General features: G+C 45.4%; 1 protein-coding gene across 3 annotated transcripts in view; it reads left to right on the top strand.

Moving 5' to 3' along the window:
- The window catches only part of ABCG4 (ATP binding cassette subfamily G member 4), a 252,361-nt gene that overhangs the window by 43,978 nt on the left and 186,522 nt on the right, over positions 1 to 21,861 (top strand). For 2 of the 3 annotated variants that reach the window (XM_078682187.1, XM_078682188.1), the window contains exons 2-3: positions 2,283 to 2,520; positions 4,286 to 4,381. In XM_078682187.1, the coding sequence (XP_078538313.1) occupies positions 2,292 to 2,520; positions 4,286 to 4,381 (325 nt within the window). In that variant the 5' untranslated portion in view covers positions 2,283 to 2,291. The remainder of the gene's footprint in view (positions 1 to 2,282; positions 2,521 to 4,285; positions 4,382 to 21,861) is intronic. The other variant, XM_078682189.1, reaches the window with a different exon arrangement.

Genomic DNA, 21,861 nt, shown 5'->3' with positions numbered 1-21,861 from the left:
ATATATATATATATATATATATATATATATATATATATATATATATATATATTGCTGCTCAAATTCTTCCAGTCTCAGACAAAGAATTATCCGCACTCCAGGGGTATATTTTCAAAAAGGTTGCTTTTATTTAGACAAGACAGACGCCCTCGCGTTTCGGCATTCAGCCTTTCTCAATGTCGGTGACCCCGAGACATCGTCACGTTTATAAACACACTTTAGGGTAGAGGAAGGACTAACGGCTGGCTAGCTAAAACCAGCACCATCTTAGAGTGGTGAATATTTACAATGATGTAATCAACTAACTAACAACTATCAACTATCAACTATCAACTAACAAGCACATTCGTTATTTTAAACATGCTTAACTACTCTTGGCATACGTTTTTTCGAAAGGTAATTGTACAAAGATTGTAGCTGCATCACCTGTACATTTTTTTTACTTATTATCGATTAACCTATTATGAAAACAAGCATTGTCTAAAATTATATATATATATATATATATATATATATATATATATATATATTCACTATTCACGTTTGTAAAAGCATTGTTTATGCAGTGGTGGTCTGAGGCAAAACTTGAATGACTCTACAGGAGACCAATGGATCAAGAAGGCTGATTAAAAGCCCCTATGAGGAAGCATGTGTAAACAAAAAAGCTCATGCCTAACTCCAGACCTAAAGAAGAGAACATTAGGGGGCACTAGTAATAGGATTTAAATAGCCTTCTTGAGAAGGTTTAGAGGACCCATCTTGACCTTTCCTTTGCCGTATCAAGGTTTCCATGGCCCTATTGCAAGCAAGGATAAATTGCGCCCCTTACTGCTAGTTGGCGATTAACAGACTGATAGAAGTGGGGTGCATTAGCTCCCCCCTCCATAGTCGTAGGCCTGCTCCACCACAAACAGATGAGCCCTTGGATCACTCTGACATTACCTGTGCTCGCGTGCATCAAATGGTAAAACACATACTGGCTACCTGCTCAGTTTGAAGCAGGGAAGAACATAGAGCCGTGGTGAAACTTGCTGTGCTCAGGGAGAGTATCCGAATCCCCTTTCGAATGCCTCTCAGCTTCCTTGGTACATATGTGTCAGAACTTGTCTAGGAGAATGATGACGCCAGGAGCAGCATGGCACATGGTGGCTGCACCGCAGACTGTTATGATGTCTTTGGAGTGGGAGGGCAGTGAAGGAGAAGCAAGAACACTTCTAATGAGTTAGGAATGTTAGTTCAGTGCTGCAGGGAATGAATTCTGAGGGAAGTTTTAAAAGCAGATGTTGAGGCTACAGATCTGAGATCGAAGGGGGCACTCCAGTGGAGTGTGTCACGAGGCTGGAATGTGCCACAGCAAGATTGGGGCCGGGGATTTGTGAACAGTGCGGATGTGAAGGTTGGCAGAACATGGAGGTGGGGAAGGTTAGTAATGTGAAAGAGTATCAACCAGGTAAGAAGGGGCTAGACCATGGATGGATCGTTAGACGGCCAGCACAAGGGGCTTGAGCTGCGCTCTGCTGCTTGCGAAAGCCAACTAATTTACTTACTGGCCAAGAGGCTGTCTGAGCACTATCCATGAGTCACACAACTATCGCCCACTCACAGCCGTCGGAAGGAACAGCACACGGAGTTTCAGTTCCACGCTGCAGTAAAATGTCCATGGTGAGGGGTTTTGGGACAGCTGGCGGCTATCGCACATGACTTTGACGTGCTTGTGGTCTCCTTGTTGAAATGCCAGGCCTTGTGGTTCATGTAGTGTGCTGAACAAAGTCTTGTAACAGCTGGCCGGAGGGCAGAAGGATCGCCTGTTGTAGTGAGTAGTGTGGGACTGCTGCGTGTGGATCAGTTCTGATGCCCGTGGTCACTCACGGCTTGCTGGAAGGACTGATTGGTGTAGTGGTTCGTGGTCCACTGGAGTCATTAATGTTTGCTGGAGCTATTGACAGGTGTGGGTCTTCATGGTGAGTTGGCCTTATTGATTTATTCATTGATTGCTTCTTGGAGCCATTAGCCAGTGTGGTGCTTTGTGGCGTTTTGTAGTTAATGACACAAGCAGTAATACATAGCCTGTTGGTTTGATTGAACGGTGTGGTTCCCCATGGTCTGAGGAAGATGTTGAGCTGTGTGGTCCTTCATGATCTGTTGGAGTGAAATTGTGGTATTTTGCAGTCTACTGCACTGACTGAACACTGTTGAATTTCGTGGCCTGTTTGAGTGATTGAACAATGCGATCCTCCATGATCTGTTGGAGTGACCATCTATTTCCATCCTTTCCTCTGCAGGTGCGTGTAATGGCCGAGAAGGGCATGGATTCCTCCGTTGTTTCCATCGTCCTGGAAGACTCTGTGTGCAATGGCAGCTCCCAGGAGGCCCCTCTCCTCACCACACATCTGAAGAAGGTAGAGAACACCATCATGGAGGCGCAGCGCTTCTCCCACCTGCCCAAGCGCTCGGCCGTGGACATTGAGTTCATGGAGCTCTCCTATTCCATCCGAGAGGGCTCCTGGTGGAAGAAGAGAGGTAGGAGATGCTCCACATTTATTTACTTAACTGCTGATTTACATAGCACACCTCAGGTCCAAGTAGAGTTCCAGATCGCGCCACACAGCTTTGGGGGGAGTAATTATGTCTTCATAATTTAGGTTCTAGAGTGACAAAGAATCATCCAAAATGACTGTAATACACTGCAACATTACAAAAGTGCTCTCAGGGGAACAGAGCAACTGAAAGAGGAACCACTGTCCGACATGTTGTCCTTCTCATGGAAATTGGATACAGAGACCGCCTGACATACACTCACAGAGATAACCATGACAGAGCCCCCATCTCTTGGAGGACTCTGTCACAGGCCTCCTAGTCCTACGGCTGTCAGTCAGACCAGTCACTTCAGCTGAAAACTTAGGAACATACGCCATCTGATCCTACACAGAGAAACCATAGGCAGAGCCCTCACCATTCAGAAACTTGGAAAAATAAGAAACAGAACTTTTAGATAGACATCAGGAACCTGGCCTTCAACCCAGAAAATTAAATATGCGACAGAACCAACATTTTCACTGTGAAATCAGGGAAATCCTGCTTACCCCACACAAAGAAAGCTTGAGCAGAACATTCACCTTCCACCGAGAAGTCAAGAACAGGCAGCTTAGGTAATAGAAAAATTGAGGTCTAACCCACCTCGCCTCTTAGCAGATATGAATATAAGACAGTCCTTTCACCTCCAACAGATGCATAGGATTGACCTCCTATTGAGAAACCAGGAACTGACCCCTGTGTCACCAGGAACTTAATGGAGATACTTTCAACTCTCACCTATTACAAATCAATAATGGAGAGACTAGTTGTCTATCTTCCATCGAATGGAGGCAGGGCAAGTAACTAGTTTTGTACCGAGCATTATGGGTCTGTTATTATTTACAGGGATGAATGGACACACAGAATTTACCACGGAAAGGTTGAAATAGTTATTTGCACTACATATAATCTCCGACTCTCACAAGAAATACTTTCTGTGGACCAAACAGATGAAAACAGTTTTTAAAAACAAATTTCGGGATCAAAAGAGCTCCAAAATCCTTGGAGTATACTGCAGTATATGTCTGTGGTTTTGAAGCAATATCTGCTCTGGAAGATAAATAAAGTGGCAACTGGCTACGTGTTTTAAATTGTCTGGGAAATGGCCGCAGAAACAAATCTGCTTACTACTATGAAAAGTTGTACCATTGCAATAATGTCAAGTGTGGAGCAGGCGGGTGAAATCATATGTAAGATACCGCCTTTCTTTGTTTTATGTTGATGTTTTAATTAAATTAAATTAAAGACACTTATCGCGTGAGGTAGCTTGAGATCTTGACTGTGAGAATGTCCTACCTCTGGCTCTTATTACTTCGTGGTGGGAGTAGGTTTTCGGATAAAGGCATACATGTTACTTGGCTGACAGCGGTTGTATCTTCGTTGGGAGCAACCTTCATTGGTTGAATTACAATGGGTTCCTCTCCTCTTTACAGGTGGATCCTGTCTCAACTGATTCTACCTTCTTTCTTTAAATTCAGCCGTGTTCAAGGCTCTTTCTGTATCATTCTTTCCCCTTATTTAAGTCTCCTTCACTAAGGTCATACTTTATAGATATGGAAGAAAGGTGCTGTGCAACTCTGTCTCTGTGCTTTGGCCTAACTCTTGTACAATGGCCTCTGTACTTTCTGATCAGCTTGCTTCGAGTTTGTCATTGTCACAATACCTGTGACTTCTCCAATGAAATCAGGGACTGACTTCTCACCTCCCACAGATACATCGTGGACAGACATCTCAGCACCAACAGAGACATCGGAGAGAGAACCCTTACCTCCATCAGCGAAAGTGACATGTTGCTCATCTCCCGAAGGTAATGGACCCTGAGCTCTGCGCTTCTCTTCTGCTCAAATCTGTCTCTGTGATTTCCAACTCTATACTCTTGTGATCGTTGTGTTCATGTTCTTCCTAAATTTGAGTGGTGAGCACTCACCCCAGGACCCATGTGAAGTGATGAAACCGCACTGGAAGGCCTCCATCCTGACTGTAACTTCCTTAACATCACCTCCTCTGGTTGGCTTCTATCCTGGATTGAATTCCTTGGATGGTCGATTTATCGACTTGAACGTCTCTGGCTGCCACTGCCCTGACTGTCACTTCCACCTGTGATGATGCAGCAGCTTAGGCAGACTGTAAAGTCCAGAAGTGCTGCCACTTTATCTTTTTTAACCTCCTTTGACATAATTTCCCACAACAATTTCCACAACACTGCCCGTCATCATTAGTTTTGCTGCTGGTGGGGAATTTTACATATAATTTGAGTCAATCTAGAAGAATGGGACAAGATGGTGGGTCTATGCTCCATGTGTTTTCACCCACGGTTACACCATGTCTTCAGTCTTTCATATCTTTGTTGTTAAAGCATTGACTCTTATGTAAAGGCAAAGCATCAGCCTCCTCTCTTGCGCACCTGGCTAGGAACTTCTGGAGCCAGAAGTCTGCATGTTGCTTGTGTTGTCATCCAGGGCTCTTACTCAATCTTTTGTGGGTCCCACTCATTTAGGTGCCTCCAAAGCACCAGTGGCCGAAACTCTATGTGTGTGCTAACTGACCGTTCCAAGCTCGGAGAGTTAGTCCACTCAACTCTGAGGCGTTTCCCAGGGTTCTGCTCTGCCTTCTTTTTCTGTTGAACGTTTCCCACCTTCTTGTTGGCTCTTCTCCAGCTGTGCTTCCTTATCCTCCTTCTTTATGTCAACTACGTGTTGCAAACTTAGTTTGTTTGTTTACAGAGTTCTGTGTGGCTTTTCCCAGGGGCCTGATCTATTCCGCCCTCTTATTAACATCTCTTGCTCCCTTGGTGAACTTTATTCACAAGTGCTACATCCCCCTTCACTTTCGTGGCTACTGTGTTTGCCTTCCAGGACTGGGCGATTAGTGATTGAGGCCTGCCTATGTACTGGCTTTAACACAACTTAAGTTACAAAAAATGCAGAATATAGAATGCAGGGTAGCTCCTGCTACTTTGTTAAAGTCTGTTTGTCATCTTCCTCTTACCTACTGCTTTATTCAAGTGCTAAAATAGGTAAGAATTTCGCCTTGAGGGAGTATATTTCTATAATGTACTCCAACTCATTTAAAGATTGGGACAAGTCCTTTGTCAACAATGGGAACCAAAACTAGAAATATATATTTCAAACATGGCGGAAAGAATTATTTATTCTTGGTCTTGAAGATGTTTTGTTCTGCTGTTAGTGTCAGTTCTTGTTTATTTCGTGAGGACTTCAAACAAGCTGATATTTCAAGAAGTCAAAAGAATCTTGAACACTTTGCACATCTTTTGAAAGTCCAATGTCTACAAGTGTAAAGTACTTCCTAGTGAGAAGTTCACATTATAAATAGATATTCAATGTTGTTCTTCAGATGTTTCTTGTTGGAACTTGTACTCACCCTAGACCCATGACGTGAAGCCAGAATAAGCTGACACAATTCTCTGGTAATACAGTTTTAAAACATTGCTTTGGTGTAATGAATAAAAGGGTAACACAATTTATTACAAGTAGTGTGTGCAATGGGTGTTTGTTCTGCTGTGTATAACCAGGGCACAAGTCCTAAAAAAAAGAAGTGGGGGGACGCTGATGTCACAACAGGAAGTGACGTCACGAAAGGTGGCTCACACCATCAGACTCATTGCTTCCCCTCGCTCACCCCTTAGATGCGATTGCATCAGAGAAGCCAACGCGTGAGCAGCGTTCTGAATGGGCTCCGATCTCGCCCCAGAGAGGCCAAAGAGTGAATGTGTGGCTCCATTTGCTCGTTTTCGAGCTCCCGGTAAAATAAGTGGGGGGGCACCCGTCCACCCGCGTGGTACCCCCGACTCGAGCCCTGTGTATAACATAGTAAAAGTTTTATACTGTTTATTTCAGTCCGAGAAATAGAAATAAAAGTGTTAATAAAGTCGTGTTCCTGTGTTTCTATGCAGTTGTACGTTGCATATTGTTAGTGAACCACAGTTTACATAGGCCATATTTGTAATTAGTGGTGTCCTCGAGTGCTCCACTTTTACAGCCCACACTCCTTACAACTGCAGTCCAAACCATGTGCCTCGATCTCCTCCCTGTAAGTGCCCCAGTCGCCTCATGCATGGGTTTAATGCTCCACACAGTGCACAAACTCCAAGCTCAACACACTCTCTGCACAAGTGTCATGTCTCCTTGCACTACCTCCCCATGTCCCCTAAATCCTTTCCATTTACAAACACGGGTTCCAATGTCTTACTAGTCCCTCAAGCACCTCACACGTCTACTTTTGGGCACCAGATTCCTCTGGCTTTTTATATACACGTTCCTCTGATTGCCTGTGCACAGGTACTGAGCTCACCTCTTTGTCCATGTGCACCATGCTTCTCACAGTGCCAGTATATTGTCTCAAAACATCTTTCACCTCCTCACAAGGTGTTCAGTCTGGTCACACTGTTCCTACTGGCACCTCACGCTGTCCGCAAATTTTCTGTAAATACCTTACACTAGTTGTACACGACCTTTAACTCTTTACACAATCTGTGTCTTCATCCTGCTCAGATAGGAATTAACTTAAACACTGGGAAGAAATAGTGACCAATCAGTATGTGTAGTAAGCATGGACTAATGACATCATTCTGAGCAGTAAGTGCAGGTCATTAACATCAGCCTGGGGATTAAAAAAACATATTGGCATCATCAACCTGTTTCCTAAAAAGTCCTGAGTGTCTAATAGATGGTAGCATTTGGTAAAAAGAGGTTGCAGCATCACCTGAAGCTTCACGAAGCAGGTAAAAGCCCTGCTTGGCCTACATTCCTGTGACTAGCTACGATTGTGGTTGCGAGGTAGAATTTGAGGCGAGCAATGGTCATGGCTGGACTGGCCGTACCGTGCATCGGGCATTTCCCCGGGAGGCTGCAAGGGTGGGGAAGCTCTTTTGTTACCGAAGGCCGGATTTGTAGGAGTGCAGCAATTTTAAAAGCACTGCAGATTTCTATGTACATGGAACAGTTTTCAGGCAACAATAAAAGTGGAAAGATAACTGGTGATTAATGTACCTGCTGGAGAGAGATGGGAGTTTGTCTAATGGCAGTTTTGACTTATCTAAGGTAGCACAGAGGGTTAATATGCCTGCTGCAGAGAGTGTGTACAATGCAGATCACAGAACTGTATTTTATGTGCATTGATCAGTGGGTTACTGCTTTTGTCACAGAGATTCTTTTGTTACTCTGCAGTTCATAAATTAGACTCATAATCTTGGTTAGAAAGTTGTTTTTTTCCCCAGTCTTTCATTCTCCTAATTTTGCTTTAAAATGATTTGTTTAGGTAGAAATACATTCTTTGTAGTAAAATCAATCCTAACCACTGTGTTACGTTCTGAATCCTGAGTTTGTGCTTCCCCAGACCAAGGACTCTTAAAAAATGCTGACCAGTATGAATGACATGTGAATCCTACTCCTTGTAGTCCCCTCTGTCGGTATGTTACATGTTATACACACGTATGATTCATTGGCACTGTATGTGATGTAAAATGCTCAGGCACAGTACAATGGTTTAAGAGGTGCTATAAAACAAATTAAATACACGTAAGAGTTGGGCTATGGAGAGATGAGAGGCACTGTTAGAGGATGATAGTGAGGAACTTATTGAAGAGCCCCAGTAAAGAATGCTGTTGCCGGGGGCACTGTAAGGTCATCATTTAATATGCTTTAAAAGCAAATACAATTGAATATATAATGCAAAGGGTGTTGTAGAATGAACCATTTTTTCCCAAAATTTGCTTGGGTGAGATCCCCCTAAACCCTCCTTGTGGTGGTCAGGCTCGCTCGCTCGCTATGTACTGTAATAGGGGCTGGTCTGACAAAATTTGCCATGGCTGCTTTGGGTTCCCAGTTTGGCCCCGGCAATGGTACTGCTTGGTGGTGGCAGGACGTTGTTGAGGAAAATATCCTGTTTCCAAAACGTAGACCAGTTGAGAGTCGGCCAAGGCTAGAGGTGGAAGTGAGCAGGGCCAACTGGGATCAACATTTCCAAGCCTTTTTAATATTACCGTTCCAATACTTTTTGTAAAAACTGTTGCAGCATGGTAAATGTCTACCTTGTGTTTCCTTAGGGTTAAAGGGAAGAAGTGGGTCTCCTGTATTGTGCAGGGACAGAAGGATAAAGAGATGCTTGGGAGCCAGTGTAGGCTTTAATTGACTGAATCATTTGACCCCAAAGAATTGTTTTTGGGATATACCGTAAGGCTATTACCTGGAACATGTCCTTTAACTGGAAACTCATAACAATGTTTTGCAAAAGGTACACACTGCTTGTGTATTACTAAAAATGTAACCTTTGAAAGCACTGAGAGCACTTAAACACTGTTCTTTTTGCCCATTTATAGCAACTTATCTTGTTTTGTGTGTAATACACTTATTAAATAAATGACTTACATATTCACAGTGCTTTCTGTCGAAGTCTGGCATCTCATAGCACTAGAATGCATGCCATTGTTCCCCAGTGCACCAGCTAGGATCTAAAGTGATTACATTAACCAGTTAAGCTTTCCTATCAGAACAATAAACTTCCCATAGAGTAGTTTAACTAGCATTTTTTTTATTTATTTAAGGTGTATGTGTTATATTTTAGATGCAGTTACCTGCAAGTGAAAGGCTTACCAAACAGTACAGAATATCTTATTGTTTTTAGCTGTGTATCGGCCCTCCCTCTTTCTGATCAGCATCCCAGTTCCCACACTTTTTACACACTTCGATTGCTGGCTCTAGTTACAGATAAATAACAATCTCTTTAACCCCTTGACCGTGGCGCAAATTCCGCTGCGGTGCTAGGGAATTAATGAGTGGGCGTGTTTCGGACGGTCCTCCGCACACGCCCACTGTGACGTCGGTCAGCCAGGGGTCGTCCGACGCACGCGACGAGTTAAAGAGCCCCCTTTTCACATCTGACGATGCCTCTCAAAAAGAACATTGATCCTAAATGTAATGCCACACATGTACTCCTATTTCAAATAGGGGAGAGAATGTAGCCTCACCGCTAGAGCGGTCGACCTTGAAGCTGGGGAACCGGGTTCGAGTCTCAGCAACGACGCTCAACATCCTGTGATTCTGGGAAAATCACGTAATCTCCCCGTGCCTAACAAAAATGAATGTGTTCATCTGTAACGAAACTGGTGCTCATGTAAAGCGTTCAGATACCGGATATCCCCGGGTCTTGTTTGCGTTATATAAAACTCTTTAAAAAAATTTGCTATCATTCAAAATATTAGTTCTACTTCATTGAAATGAAGGGAAATTGAGGGTTATTAAAGAGAGCTGCAGTACGAAAATAGTCATTTTCACAAAAAATAGGTGTAAAATGCTGTATGGACACTTCACACGATGAGAGTGGGGAAGGGAATCTTGAGAGATATGATGTTGACTTGAACCCTGCTGGCATTACTCCCCCGCAGCACTTCCTTCCTCTTGGACGTGAAACAAGCGCACTCTGACCTTTAGGTTTCCGTAGCACATTTTAAAGGGAAGGGAAACATGGGGGTTCTATTCTGAGTGAAACTAGAACTACACATTCGTGCCCCAGCCAGTTCCTGTTATTTGGGGGTGAGGGTTGTCTGATGAGAGTGCTGCAGGTTATTCAAGTTTAACTGTGCCTGCCAGTGCACAGCAGTTTCAACAGCAGGAAGTGGTTAGTGGTGGAAGGGGCGAAATGACTGTGCTCGAAATGCGACTCTAACTATAATTATTTAACTTCTCCTCTTTCAATAAAGTGAGACCAGGGAATCCCCAATAAAACTTTGAGGGCGGGGAGCTGTATAACATTAAATCTAGGGTGCATGTCAGTTGTGGCAGTGGCATAACAAAACCTCTGGGCCCCAAGTAAGATGAGGAGGTCCCCATTAACTATTCCTTAACTGCCCTGCTGCTTCTGAGTGTTTTATTTGTTTGAAGCTGGCCAGCTCAAGGGGACCGACCCCCGTTAAGGTGAACAAGGTGTGGGGGCCCCTGCGCTGCAGATGTCTCCGTTACAGAGGCTTGATACCTGTGAAAGAGGGGTTCTTTAAAAGAAATGTTATGATGTCTGTTAAAGCTCAGTCTGATGAGGTCACCGACCTGCACTTACTGCAAACACTGACAACGTCACCAGTCCATTCTTACTATACACACACTAATTAATCACTATGTGTGGTAACTCGATGGGGCACATGGACAGCAGGTGAAAGGTGTTAGGGCCATAAATGTGGAGAACTTGGGAATGCTTTTAGTTACTAAAATGGACAAGGAAGCAGGGTTGGACTGGCCTATAGGGCAGTCAGGCAGTGCTCGACAGGCCGGTCTGACAAGTCCGTTTGTGGGCTAGCTTATTGTCTGTTTGTAGGGCCATTTAATCGTCTCGTGGGCTGGTTTTTAATGTTGATTTCCCTGATATTACCACAAACATGGCCTGTAGCAAGCACAAATGTAGGCAGTCCCCTAAACCCTGTGCAACACCTATACAAAGGGTCTTTACAAATTGAAAACGTCCCTGATTTGCAAATGTGGGCCATTTTGTAGCTATCTGATTCACTAATGGGGGCCACTTTTATTTTGGTGCCCGGGCCTATTTTCTGCCCCAATCCGACACTGTGAGGAAGCATAGCGAATCTCAGGGGGGGTCATAGGGACTGCTGATCAAACTGTTGTGCAGCCTGCAGGTCACCGCTTCTAGTTACAGCAGAAGTGCTTGGTAGGTTGTTGTTTGTACTGTAGAAAATGCTAAGTAAAAAAATCGTACTTCTAACTGAACTTTGTTTACAGGCATACAAATAAAATAATTATGCCATAGCCGGATGTACCCTGCACGACTTTAGACCACTATCACTCTTCAGTTTTGTATATTTATGGAAGATTGTGCTCTGTGTTTTTTTCCCCATTTCCTTTCCTCTGGTGGTGGTATGAAAATGCTCTATAACCTACAAAAAATGCATGAAGATAATTCAGTTGTTAAAGCATCCGATTTAGACATGAGAGAGTGTCGGTAAGGACACGCAGTGTAGGTCACTGTTTCCATGCACAGTAAATATCGCTAATTGGTTTAATGTTTGCATTGCAGAGACATGGGAGACAGATTGGAAAGGCCTCGGTCACAAGACCAATTTTGAATATAAATTAGAAAGCATTGCAAGTGAGAGGGAGTATGTCAGATGTATCCAATTGTGATATATGTGTGCAATTTGATTAATTTTAAAATTGGAGTATACCACTAATTTCATTGCCAAATCTCTGCTCCTGCCCACACACACACACACACATTGTCCTCTTTGTTTTCTGGAGCTTCTTACCAATACCTGCTCTCTCTGCTCCTTCAGCTCACACACTTCTCCTCTCTGCTTCATGCCCCCTCTGAACACTAACAGCACTGTCTGCTGGGATGGCATGGTGCACAGTACAGGGACATAACTTGGTGTCCAGGGTCAGATTGGAATAACAATTTGGCCCAGGCACTTCCCAAAAAGTGGCCCACATTCCTAAATCGTTAGTATTTTTTGGGGTTGTAGTTTTCTATAGCGTGAACTCCACCCAAAGACATTGGAGCAATTACCGTTAACACCAGCTACATTGCATGAGATCAAATTCATTTTTATATCAGGTAGGGAGATTTAGGGCCTGATTATGGCTTTGGAGGTCTTGGTACCGCTGTCCCGGCAGATTCGCCGACAGCCGACTAGGCTGTCCGCCAGCTGAATTACGATGTTGGCGGTCACATTGATGAAAGCCCACCCGAGCCCAGCAAACTTCGCTTGTCTTTCCTTCCCGCATTGACGGCGGTCACAGGCTACAGTGGCTGACGGCTGGAGGCCAGCCCCCCTGTTCCCACAGGCGAGATTACAATGAGGCTCACCGCCAAGCCGACTGTGGCGGGAAGACCTCCACACTAGACCTGGTGGGAACACAAGATATTAGGTGAGAACTTACCTTATACTCAGTTTCCACTCCTCTTCCCGTCACGGAGACCCTTGTCCAGGTCCTTCCTTTGCTGCAGACACTTGCCCACGAAGAAAATACACACTGTTGGTGTCAACTCCTAAGGGTAAGCAGCTCGTACATTTCTTTACTGTTACAATGGCTGTGGACCTGTGTTGTTGGACATGGTATGTGTTCCAAAGCTGTATTACATATGTGGGTATTTTCAGACATGCTTCATGTATATACACACATGTGTATTTGTATTGTGAAACACTACCTACAAATAATGAGGTTCCAAGAGAGACGGCTCACCTCTGTCGAAAAACCGCCACAGCAAGACCGCAAACACAGCTTAAACATCTTAATACTGCGAACGGGATGCTGTAGGCTTGGCAGCATTGACTGGCCTGCCGCGGGCCGGTGGTGAGGCCATCAACCTCGTAATCAGGCCCTATGTGAGTTGCCCAGAAGCACTAGATGTTGAGCTGACGCCAGAACTCGAACATACTTCCCCAGTTGCAACACTAGCAGCTCTGAGACCATAACGTTACATTCTATGTTTCCCTCCACCAAGGCCTAAAAGACACTGGAACTGAGGTGAAAACACCTGGCCCCTAGCAAGGCCACATCTCTTATTCACCCCCTGCCCACCTCACTATAGCCTCAGGGTATGATCTAGCATGGGAAGGGGTCAAGAAAAGCACACTGCTGCTAGTCCAGGGGGGTTTAGGTGAGAATGGCCCCTCTCCAAGGCCCCTGCATTCTCTCACTCTCCCCATGCCCACCGTAGCCTGGAAGTGATGACCCAATGAGGGAATGGCACTGCTTCTGGGCGGGGCTGGCCACAGGATGGGGCCGAGGTTAGAACAGCACCTGCCCCCCCCAGCCTCAGTTTGACAGCATGGCAAGGGAGGGCCCATGATACTGGTGACGTATCACAGTGGTGTGGCAGGGACTGGGGAAGATAGTTATGTTAAATGGGTTTCATAAAGCGTGCAGCTACTCAGTTGAGTGTCCCGGCACTGTACGTGATAACTGAAATTACCGTGCCACAGTGACCGCTAAACTAGGCATTGAAGCTGAAACAGCCAAGTTTTCAATGATTTCCTAAATGCCAGAAGATCAGGCATCATCCTTAACTCCACCGGCAGATTATTCCATAGTTTCTCTGCTTGCACTTGGAAGGAACGTCCCCCAATTAAAGCTTGAAGATATCTGGGGGTTCGTGCCAGTTGAAGTGCTGAAGACGTAAGTGTGCGGTGAGGGTGATAGAATTTAACTCTCTTCGCAATGTACCCAGCACCACTGCCATAGAGAGCCTTGAAAGCAAGAACCAAGGCCTTAAATTGTATACTCTTGTGGACTGGGAGCCAATGCAAGGATTTCAATTGTGTCAACATGCGGACTCTAGGGCCTAGCATAAATATTACTCTGACTGCTGGGTTCTGGGACACCTGCAGTCTAGACAGTAAATACTCTGGTAGCCCTAGGTAAAGTACATTCAGGTAGTCTAACCTGGAGATTATCAAAGCTTGGACCAGGGCCGGACTGAGAACCAAAACCGACCCTGGCAAAGTGCTCGGCCGGCCCCCTGGGAGTTCGATTGAGCTCTTTGCCGGGACGGTTTTTCGGCCGATTTTGATACAGTGCCGTTTTTGCAGCTAAGCTGCAAAAACGGCCCTGTAACAAAAACAGCCCCCAGGGCCCAATACCAGCCCCCACCCTTGCGGCGCACCGGGGATTGCCCGGTGCCCGCAACGGCTAGTCCGGGCCTGGCTTGGACCACCGTTTTTCTGTGGGTGATAGGCAAAAGAGGCAGAAACTCTTCCCTTGAGGCACCGGCCCATCTCCCAATGCCCGCCTTCGCAATCCGCCCCTGTTGGTGTCCATTGACTTCACGTTAAAAAAGCATTATGTTGTACTGATTTTAACAGTTCCTATGACAAGAAAACCTCTGCTGGCACTTCTGTTCCAGAGCCAAGCTTTGGTGCGCTTTCACTTGCCTCACACGCAGCACTTGTGTGACATGATGATACATGTGCTGCAGGTGTGTCACGGTCCGCTTCACCAGTCTCCTCTACCACCTGACAAAACACAGCCCCTCAGCTGAAAAGACTCCGTGCCCCACGGAATTTGGCGCTGGCATGCAGAGATCTATGTTTAAACTGAAAGTCACATTTTCCAAATCCACCTTCCATCCTTCCAAGAGAGGAGAAATGAGTACCACTGACCGGCCAACCGCATCATCTGCTACTCACAGCGCATTAAAACTACGAGCTTTTGCAAATAGCTCTATATTGTATACACATGCTAAATTGTGTAACTCTCGTGTTATTGTTAGCTGTGGTACGCATCATAGTCATTATTCTACGTTTTTATCATCATTCCTAGTCGTGTTCTCAAAGTTTCATTTTATTGCCTCGATGCACAGAACTCTCTATTTCAGTTTCTGTATACGTAATTACCTAAGACTCAAATAAAATATTTGTTTTTACAAAGCGCTGAGTAGGTATAGTTTACAGTAAAGACCCTTCTTTATGTGGGTACTATTGTGTAGCGCTGTACACCATGTGTCAATAAATAGACAAATTGATAGGGCTGGAGTGGCAGACAAGTCTAGCAGCAGTCTCGGGTCCTTCACAGTCTCTCACTGTCTACCATAGTTTCTAACTTTGCCATACACACACCCGCCGCCTTTCCTCATCACCTCGAATCTTTCCTGCACTAAGTACTGGCCCAATGCTTACACGTCAGTATTTTGATTCCTCTCTCGCGCTGCATACTCTGAGGTACGCAGTGTCTTCAGTGTGGCCTAAAGTGCCTGCGCTCCTGCCAACCGTCCAGCAGCGTCGCACGTGCGTCAGGGCGTGCGGCCGCGGCGTTCGAGCCGGGCGCGCGCCTTGCGCAGTGCCGCAGCGCCGGGGTTACTCGCAGTCATCGGACGCCAGTAACCCCGCGCAGGCGCAGTCCGAGCGCGCGCGAGCGTCAGCTGTGGGGAAGGCAAGGCGCTGCGGCGAGGCGGAGGGGGCGAGGCAAAGGGGAAGCGCAGGTTATTAATTAGCTTTCAAGGCTTTGTAGCCTAAGGTGCCGGGGTCCCGAGCTGTAGGGATTCCAGCCCCCAGCCCCAGCTAGGGGGCAGACGTGTTATGTTATGCTTCTTGGTATTTGTACAGGATGTTTCTGCCATTGGTATGACCTTTGAGCTCAAATACATGCTTAATAAAAATGGCAGACATACTATTTTTAAATACGCAATGCATTGATATATCAAACTACTGAGTCCAATCGACCCTATTACTCGACAGTGTTTCTGTTGCCCAGCTAATGGTCCTCGCGTTTATCACCTTTGGAAGCTGGCGTGGCCGTGCTGACCTGCCACACTGAGGGCGTTGACCACATAAGTCTCTACAATCAGACCCCAACAGAAATACAGAAGTTTTGCGGCATTTTTGTGTGACTTTATTTTGCTATTTGCATGTATTTTTAGCAAGTTTTGTGGAAATTGATAAACATAAATGGCCCCTGGGCACGCCACGTGCCCCAGGAAGCGGCCCATGCAGGTAAGGGTGGTGTGGCGGGAGTCGACAGACAGCGAGGGAAAATTAATTTTCCCTCATCGTCGTCTGTCGACTCCACCGCCCCCCCCACCCGACTGCTCTTACCTGCACGGGCCGCTCCTGCCCCGTAGGTCCAAAATGTGATAGAAATTAATGCCCTCTGGGCACGCCACCCACAGGACACCTGGGGGCCAATGACTTTTATCAAGTTTTGGGCCTGCCGCCTACAGGGTACGTGGTGTGGCCAGGGGGCATGCATTTTTATCAAGTTTTGGGGAACTTGATAAAAATAGATGCCCCCATGGGTGGCGGGCCCTAATCATTTAAAAAAATGAATGCTCCCTGGGCCCGCCACATGCCCAATGGGCCCAAAACAATACAAATGAATGCCCCCATGGATTACCCGCCCACGGGGCACCTGGAGGAAATTAACTTGTATCAAGCTTTGGGGCCGCCGCCCATATAGCACATGGTGGGCCCAGAAGGGCATGCATGCTTTAAAAACAAAACTGCCGATTTTGTGAAATTGCGAAATCCTGGAGGGTCTGTACAATGGACAGTGTAAAAACAAAGGCCCCCCTGCAACAAGTGGGGAGTTCTTCTAGTCAGGGAAACATTGTAAATGTACAGAACCTAGGTTTTTGCAGTACGCCGCAGAGAGGATTACAGCGTGCGGGAGCGTCTTGCTGCCATTGGACCGTCGCTGATTGTGACCAGGATTTGCCCTACAACTTGCCGGACCCGCTTCGCGGGTCCCGCAGCGCGCTTTGAAATCGTGTGGCTGTGGGACTTGCAGGATCTACATCAACTGCCTTCCAGGTACCGGCAGGGCTGCGAGTAGTATAGCAGGGACTCAACTTCCCAGGAGTCCCTGCTCGCCACACCTGAGGCTGCTCTCCCTGCCGGTTACGCCCACCGCCCTGATAAAATCCCGCTGGTGCAAGCTGACTGCGGGACACTCTTTTCTTCTGCAAGGAGAGTCTTGCTGCCATTGGACCGTCGCTGATTGTGACCAGGATTTGCCCTACGACTTGCCGGACCCGCTTCGCGGGTCCCGCAGCGCGCTTTGAAACTGTGTGGCTGTGGGACTTGCAGGATCTACATCAACTGCGTTCCAGGTACCGGCAGGGCTGCGAGTAGTATAGCAGGGACTCAACTTCCCAGGAGTCCCCGCTCGCCACACCTGAGGCTGCTCTCCCTGCCGGTTACGCCCACCGCCCTAGGTCTACATAACTGATTGAGGATACTGCTGCGCGGGAGCGCCCGGGGCTAAGCCCGGGCAAAGGGCGGGCCCTCTGTGGCCCTCAGAGGCCTGAAGAGACTGGTCTGGGCACAACCCCCTGGCCCATAGCCATTCCTGTGCCATTGTAATAGGGTCCACTGCTCCTGATTATTAACAACTGTCATTTCTTTGCTAAATGTCATTTTCTCCGTTAAGCTCTGACTCAGCTATGCCAGATAAGCAAGGGGGTTTGTTAAATAGAACTTTGGACAATTATTTCACAAAGCCCGCTGTTAACCTCACTGAGGGAATTACCCTAGAAGAGCGACGATCGGAACGCCGCCGTTCTGTAGAAAGCATGAAGAACAGGCCAGTGATTGTTCCATCTTTACCTGCTACTTCTACTGTTGAGGGCAGCCAGAATGTTAATGATAGTGTACCTTCGCTGGAAAGCCAGCCAATAGTATTGAAAGATACCACGCTCATACACAATACTTGCCCCACATTGATTATGAATGGCTCCCTGTCTATTAATCATACTAGCACTCCGAATACAACGAAGCCATCGAGTGCCCCTGCCCCTATTCTAGGCAAAACAACACGATATAGGGTTAAAAAAATAATGCCTACGCCTAGAATATATGGCCCACCCCCGTTTAAAAAACGGCGTAAAATGGGGGAATCACAACAAACAAAGTTGAGCTACTCTGATTTTGGAAAAAAGTCAAAGACTTCTGCTGAAAGTGCTAAGACCTTAATAGCCACAACAGAAGGAATTAATACTCTACCTTCAACCCTACCGAACATGCTGATAGATAAGGAGGCCAGCCCAGATATTAGTGTGGCTGATAACGTGCCCAAAGCAGTTCAGGAACTCATTACATTGCATAGTATAGAGAGCTTAATCAGAAGCTATTCAGTCGCAATTTTAGAGAGACTGAACAAAGTGGAGGATAGATTAGGGAAAATTGAACGGGAATTGGGAAGCAAGGGAGTTGCTATCAAGTCAGCTGTAAGTAATGTATTACAAACCACTACATTGCCAATCCAACCTACCGTAACTACCCCAATCTCTGTTCCAAACACGAATCCATCTACCTTGAAGCACCCTGAAAATAAGATCACCAAACATCACAACCTACCTCCCAAGCTGCCACAGGATAAACCCGATAAACCAGCCAGTAAATCATATGAGGGTACGGCGAGTTTACCATTGGGGAGACCAACAAGGGAGGCGGATGGTACTAGGCACAACTGGGGGAGACCCAAACGGGCTCCACTCCCAGAACTCCCGCCGGAGGCAGTGCCTTTTGTTGTAGTTCTTTCAGGGGTGCCTGTGTTGGAACCAAATAAGCGGGAGGGTTTTGCACAACTGAAGAACAAGATTATGCATTGGCTGAGTTTATTTAGGCCAATAATAAATAACATCAGTGGCAAAATTGTTCACGTTCGCCGTCTTCAGTGGTTGGGGGGCAGACCCAAGGACACCTGAGGGGTGACGTGGTGGTAGTAAACTTTAGGGACCCAAATGCTGTACAATTTATATTAAACTGGCCACCCGGCAACAGTAACAACCGTATAATTCCCAGACCATTGACATACTTCTATCCAAGATCAGTGGTGTTTCCAACCCAGCACCAACCACCCAATCACATAACAACACAAACGCATTTGAACACCTATCCCCTGATTGCACAGAGTGCCAGGAACCCCCAATATGTGTCTTATCCTATGTCAACCCCAGATCCCTATGGGTGGAATTATGTACCAGCCAGACACAATAATGTAAATAATAGGAGAATGGATCATCTAAAACCATTCACACCTCTAGAGACCATAAATAGATTTGATATATTCAGTGGCCTAGATGATTGTGATTGATGTTTTTTGAGTTTGGGGGTTGAGGAAAGTGGTATACACACCCCTAGTGCAAAGGGTGTTGTCAATGGAGTTGAAGTGTTGGGGAATACTGGGTCTTCACCTTTGTTTAATTTGGTTGCGAGGGATGGAATCATTCAGGGGGAGGGCCGTAGAATGTTAACAACTGGGGAAGCACCCTTGGTGACCCAACTTGAGATCCCAGCCAGAAAAAGGGAGTTATCTAACTTAGCCCCAGAGATCCTAGCTAGAACAAGAGAGCCTGTAAAATTAGTCTCTTGGAATATAGCCGGAGTCGCAAAAAATTTAAGGGACCCAGAATGGGCAAGTTTTATTGATGTTTTTGACTTTTGTTTGCTACAGGAAACTTGGGCAGTAGTCACACCACATAGAGTTGGATATAAGTCTTTTGGAATAGGTGCTATTCAATCTAGAATTGGAAGGCCTTCGGGCGGGCTATTAATTTGGGTGAAAGTAAACCTAAGGGTACAAATTGAGGTGTTGGATGCAAATTCTCTTGACATTTTAGCTTTAAAAATAACTACATACGAAGGGAAAAAATTCTTCCTAATAAATGTCTATAACAGACCAACACCCTCATCAAGAGACTCAACAACATTAACCAAATTATATTGCTTTTTAAGTACATTAGATAGAAGGGAGGATCATGTTATCTTGGCAGGTGATCTAAATTGTAACTATGAACCTATCTTGGGTCTATGTGATATCTTCAAAGAGGAAGATCAAGCCAATAAAATCCCTGCTCTGGAGAATGTGAAACCTGTAAAATGCTCGGTTTTGGCACTCCAAATAACAAAATTGTGTACAGAGTATTGCCTCAGGGCTTGCAATGGACGACTTCCGTCTGATAGCTTGAAAAGACCAACCTTTAGTAGGAATAATTGCAGAAGCAATTTGGATTTTGTGATCGCTTCTATATCCATCTGGCCGAATATTCTAGACTTTGAGGTAAAGGATAGGCTGGAAAGCGACCACTTTCCTGTAAGTCTTTTAATGGAAGCCTCCTTGTTTGAAGGAGTAATTTCCTCTCCCTTAGCAGATGGTAGTAATATTGACAATGTTGAGATCCACATTAGCAATAACAGACGAGCACTTAAATGGCCATTTATACTAGACCATGGTGAGATCCTCGCAGAAATATACACTCTCTTTGCAGAGACCTTTGGTTTATACATAGGTCTTACGATAGAGGAGGTAAACCCAATTCATGTTATGTCACTACACAATAACTTTTTTAATGAAATAAAAAAAATGCCCAAGAAGAACCAACAAAAGACACAGAATCTGTCCCATAGTAAACCTTGGTATGGCAGATCCTGTAGAGAATCTAAAAGGGCTCTTTTATCAGCAATTAAATCTAAGTCCCTCTTGGACATAAAAACAGCAAGGAATAACTATAAGGTAGTACAAAAGGCATCCAAAATAGCCTGGGAGGAAGAAAAATGGGCTGATATGTTGATGGCTGCTAAAACAAGAGATAACGTAGGCTTCTGGAGGCTAGTAGCCAACGGAAACCACATAGGGAGAGTGGCCAAGGACATCTACCTGGATGAGCTAACATGGACTAACCACTTTACTAGTCTTTATAAAAAATATGATGATGCCCACATGGATTTGGATGTCCCACGCTACGATCATCCCATAGATTGCCTGGGTTTCACTTTAGGCGAAACCGAGCTGGCAATTAACCAAATCAAGTCTGGCAAAGCACCAGGTCTAGATAAGATCCCAGGGGATCTATATAAGCATGATTTAAAAGTATGGGCACCATACATTAACCTTTTGTGCAATAAGTTATCCCTCACTTTAGATTTCCCCGAAAGTTGGAGGGGAGCTGAAATTGTTCTAATTTTTAAAAAAGGGGATAGGATGGATCCCTCTAATTATCGGCCAATCAGCCTGATGGATATCCTCCAGAAAATTTACTCACGACACATTTTAGCTCGTGTCAGTGATTGGATGGAGGGAAATGCAATTTTAACTAAATTCCAAGCTGGTTTCCGATGTAAAGTAAGCACAATTGATCAGATATTTAGATTTTGTTGCCTTTATTGGAAATACGTTTTAATCAAAAAGGGTCATTTATATGTTGCTTTTGTTGATTTGAGGGCAGCATTTGATTTAGTGCCACGCAACCTCTTATGGAAAATGTTGAGTGTAGTAGGGATGCCAACTAGTTTATTAGTTCAGATAAAAGAGTTACACGAAGGGAATTTTGCGAAAATTCGATGGGGCCCAAGTGGGGAACTAACCCAAAAAATCCCTATCGAGCGTGGTGTACGCCAAGGTTGTGTACTGGCCCCCACGCTCTTTTCCCTTTTCGTGAATGACATCCCGTCGCATCTGGAGGGATGCAAAAATGACTCTCCAAAACTGAATGGAGAAAGGGTAACATCTCTACTATTTGCTGATGACACTATTCTGATTTCCCAAACTAAGAAAGGACTCCAGGCACTACTGAATTCCTTTAGCGAATACTGTAGTAAGAAAGGACTGGAGATAAATGGGAAAAAGACTAAATGTATGGCCCTAAATCCAACAAAAACCGATAAAGGCTGTTTATTTTTGGAAGGAGTAAGACTAGAATCGGTCTCCCAATTCACATACTTAGGGGTCACATTAGATTCCAAATTTTCATGGAGAGCACAAATGGAAAAAAGTAAAGTGGCATTCGCTCAGAATGCAAAGCCAATCCTTAGGGAGCAAAGTTTGAGCA

The sequence above is a fragment of the Lissotriton helveticus genome, chromosome 3_1, assembly GCF_964261635.1.
Source record: "Lissotriton helveticus chromosome 3_1, aLisHel1.1, whole genome shotgun sequence".
In the NCBI taxonomy this organism is placed as follows: Eukaryota; Metazoa; Chordata; class Amphibia; order Caudata; family Salamandridae; genus Lissotriton; species Lissotriton helveticus.
The sequence above is the reverse complement of the archived record's forward strand: the minus strand, read 5'-3'. Positions and strand labels throughout refer to the sequence as shown.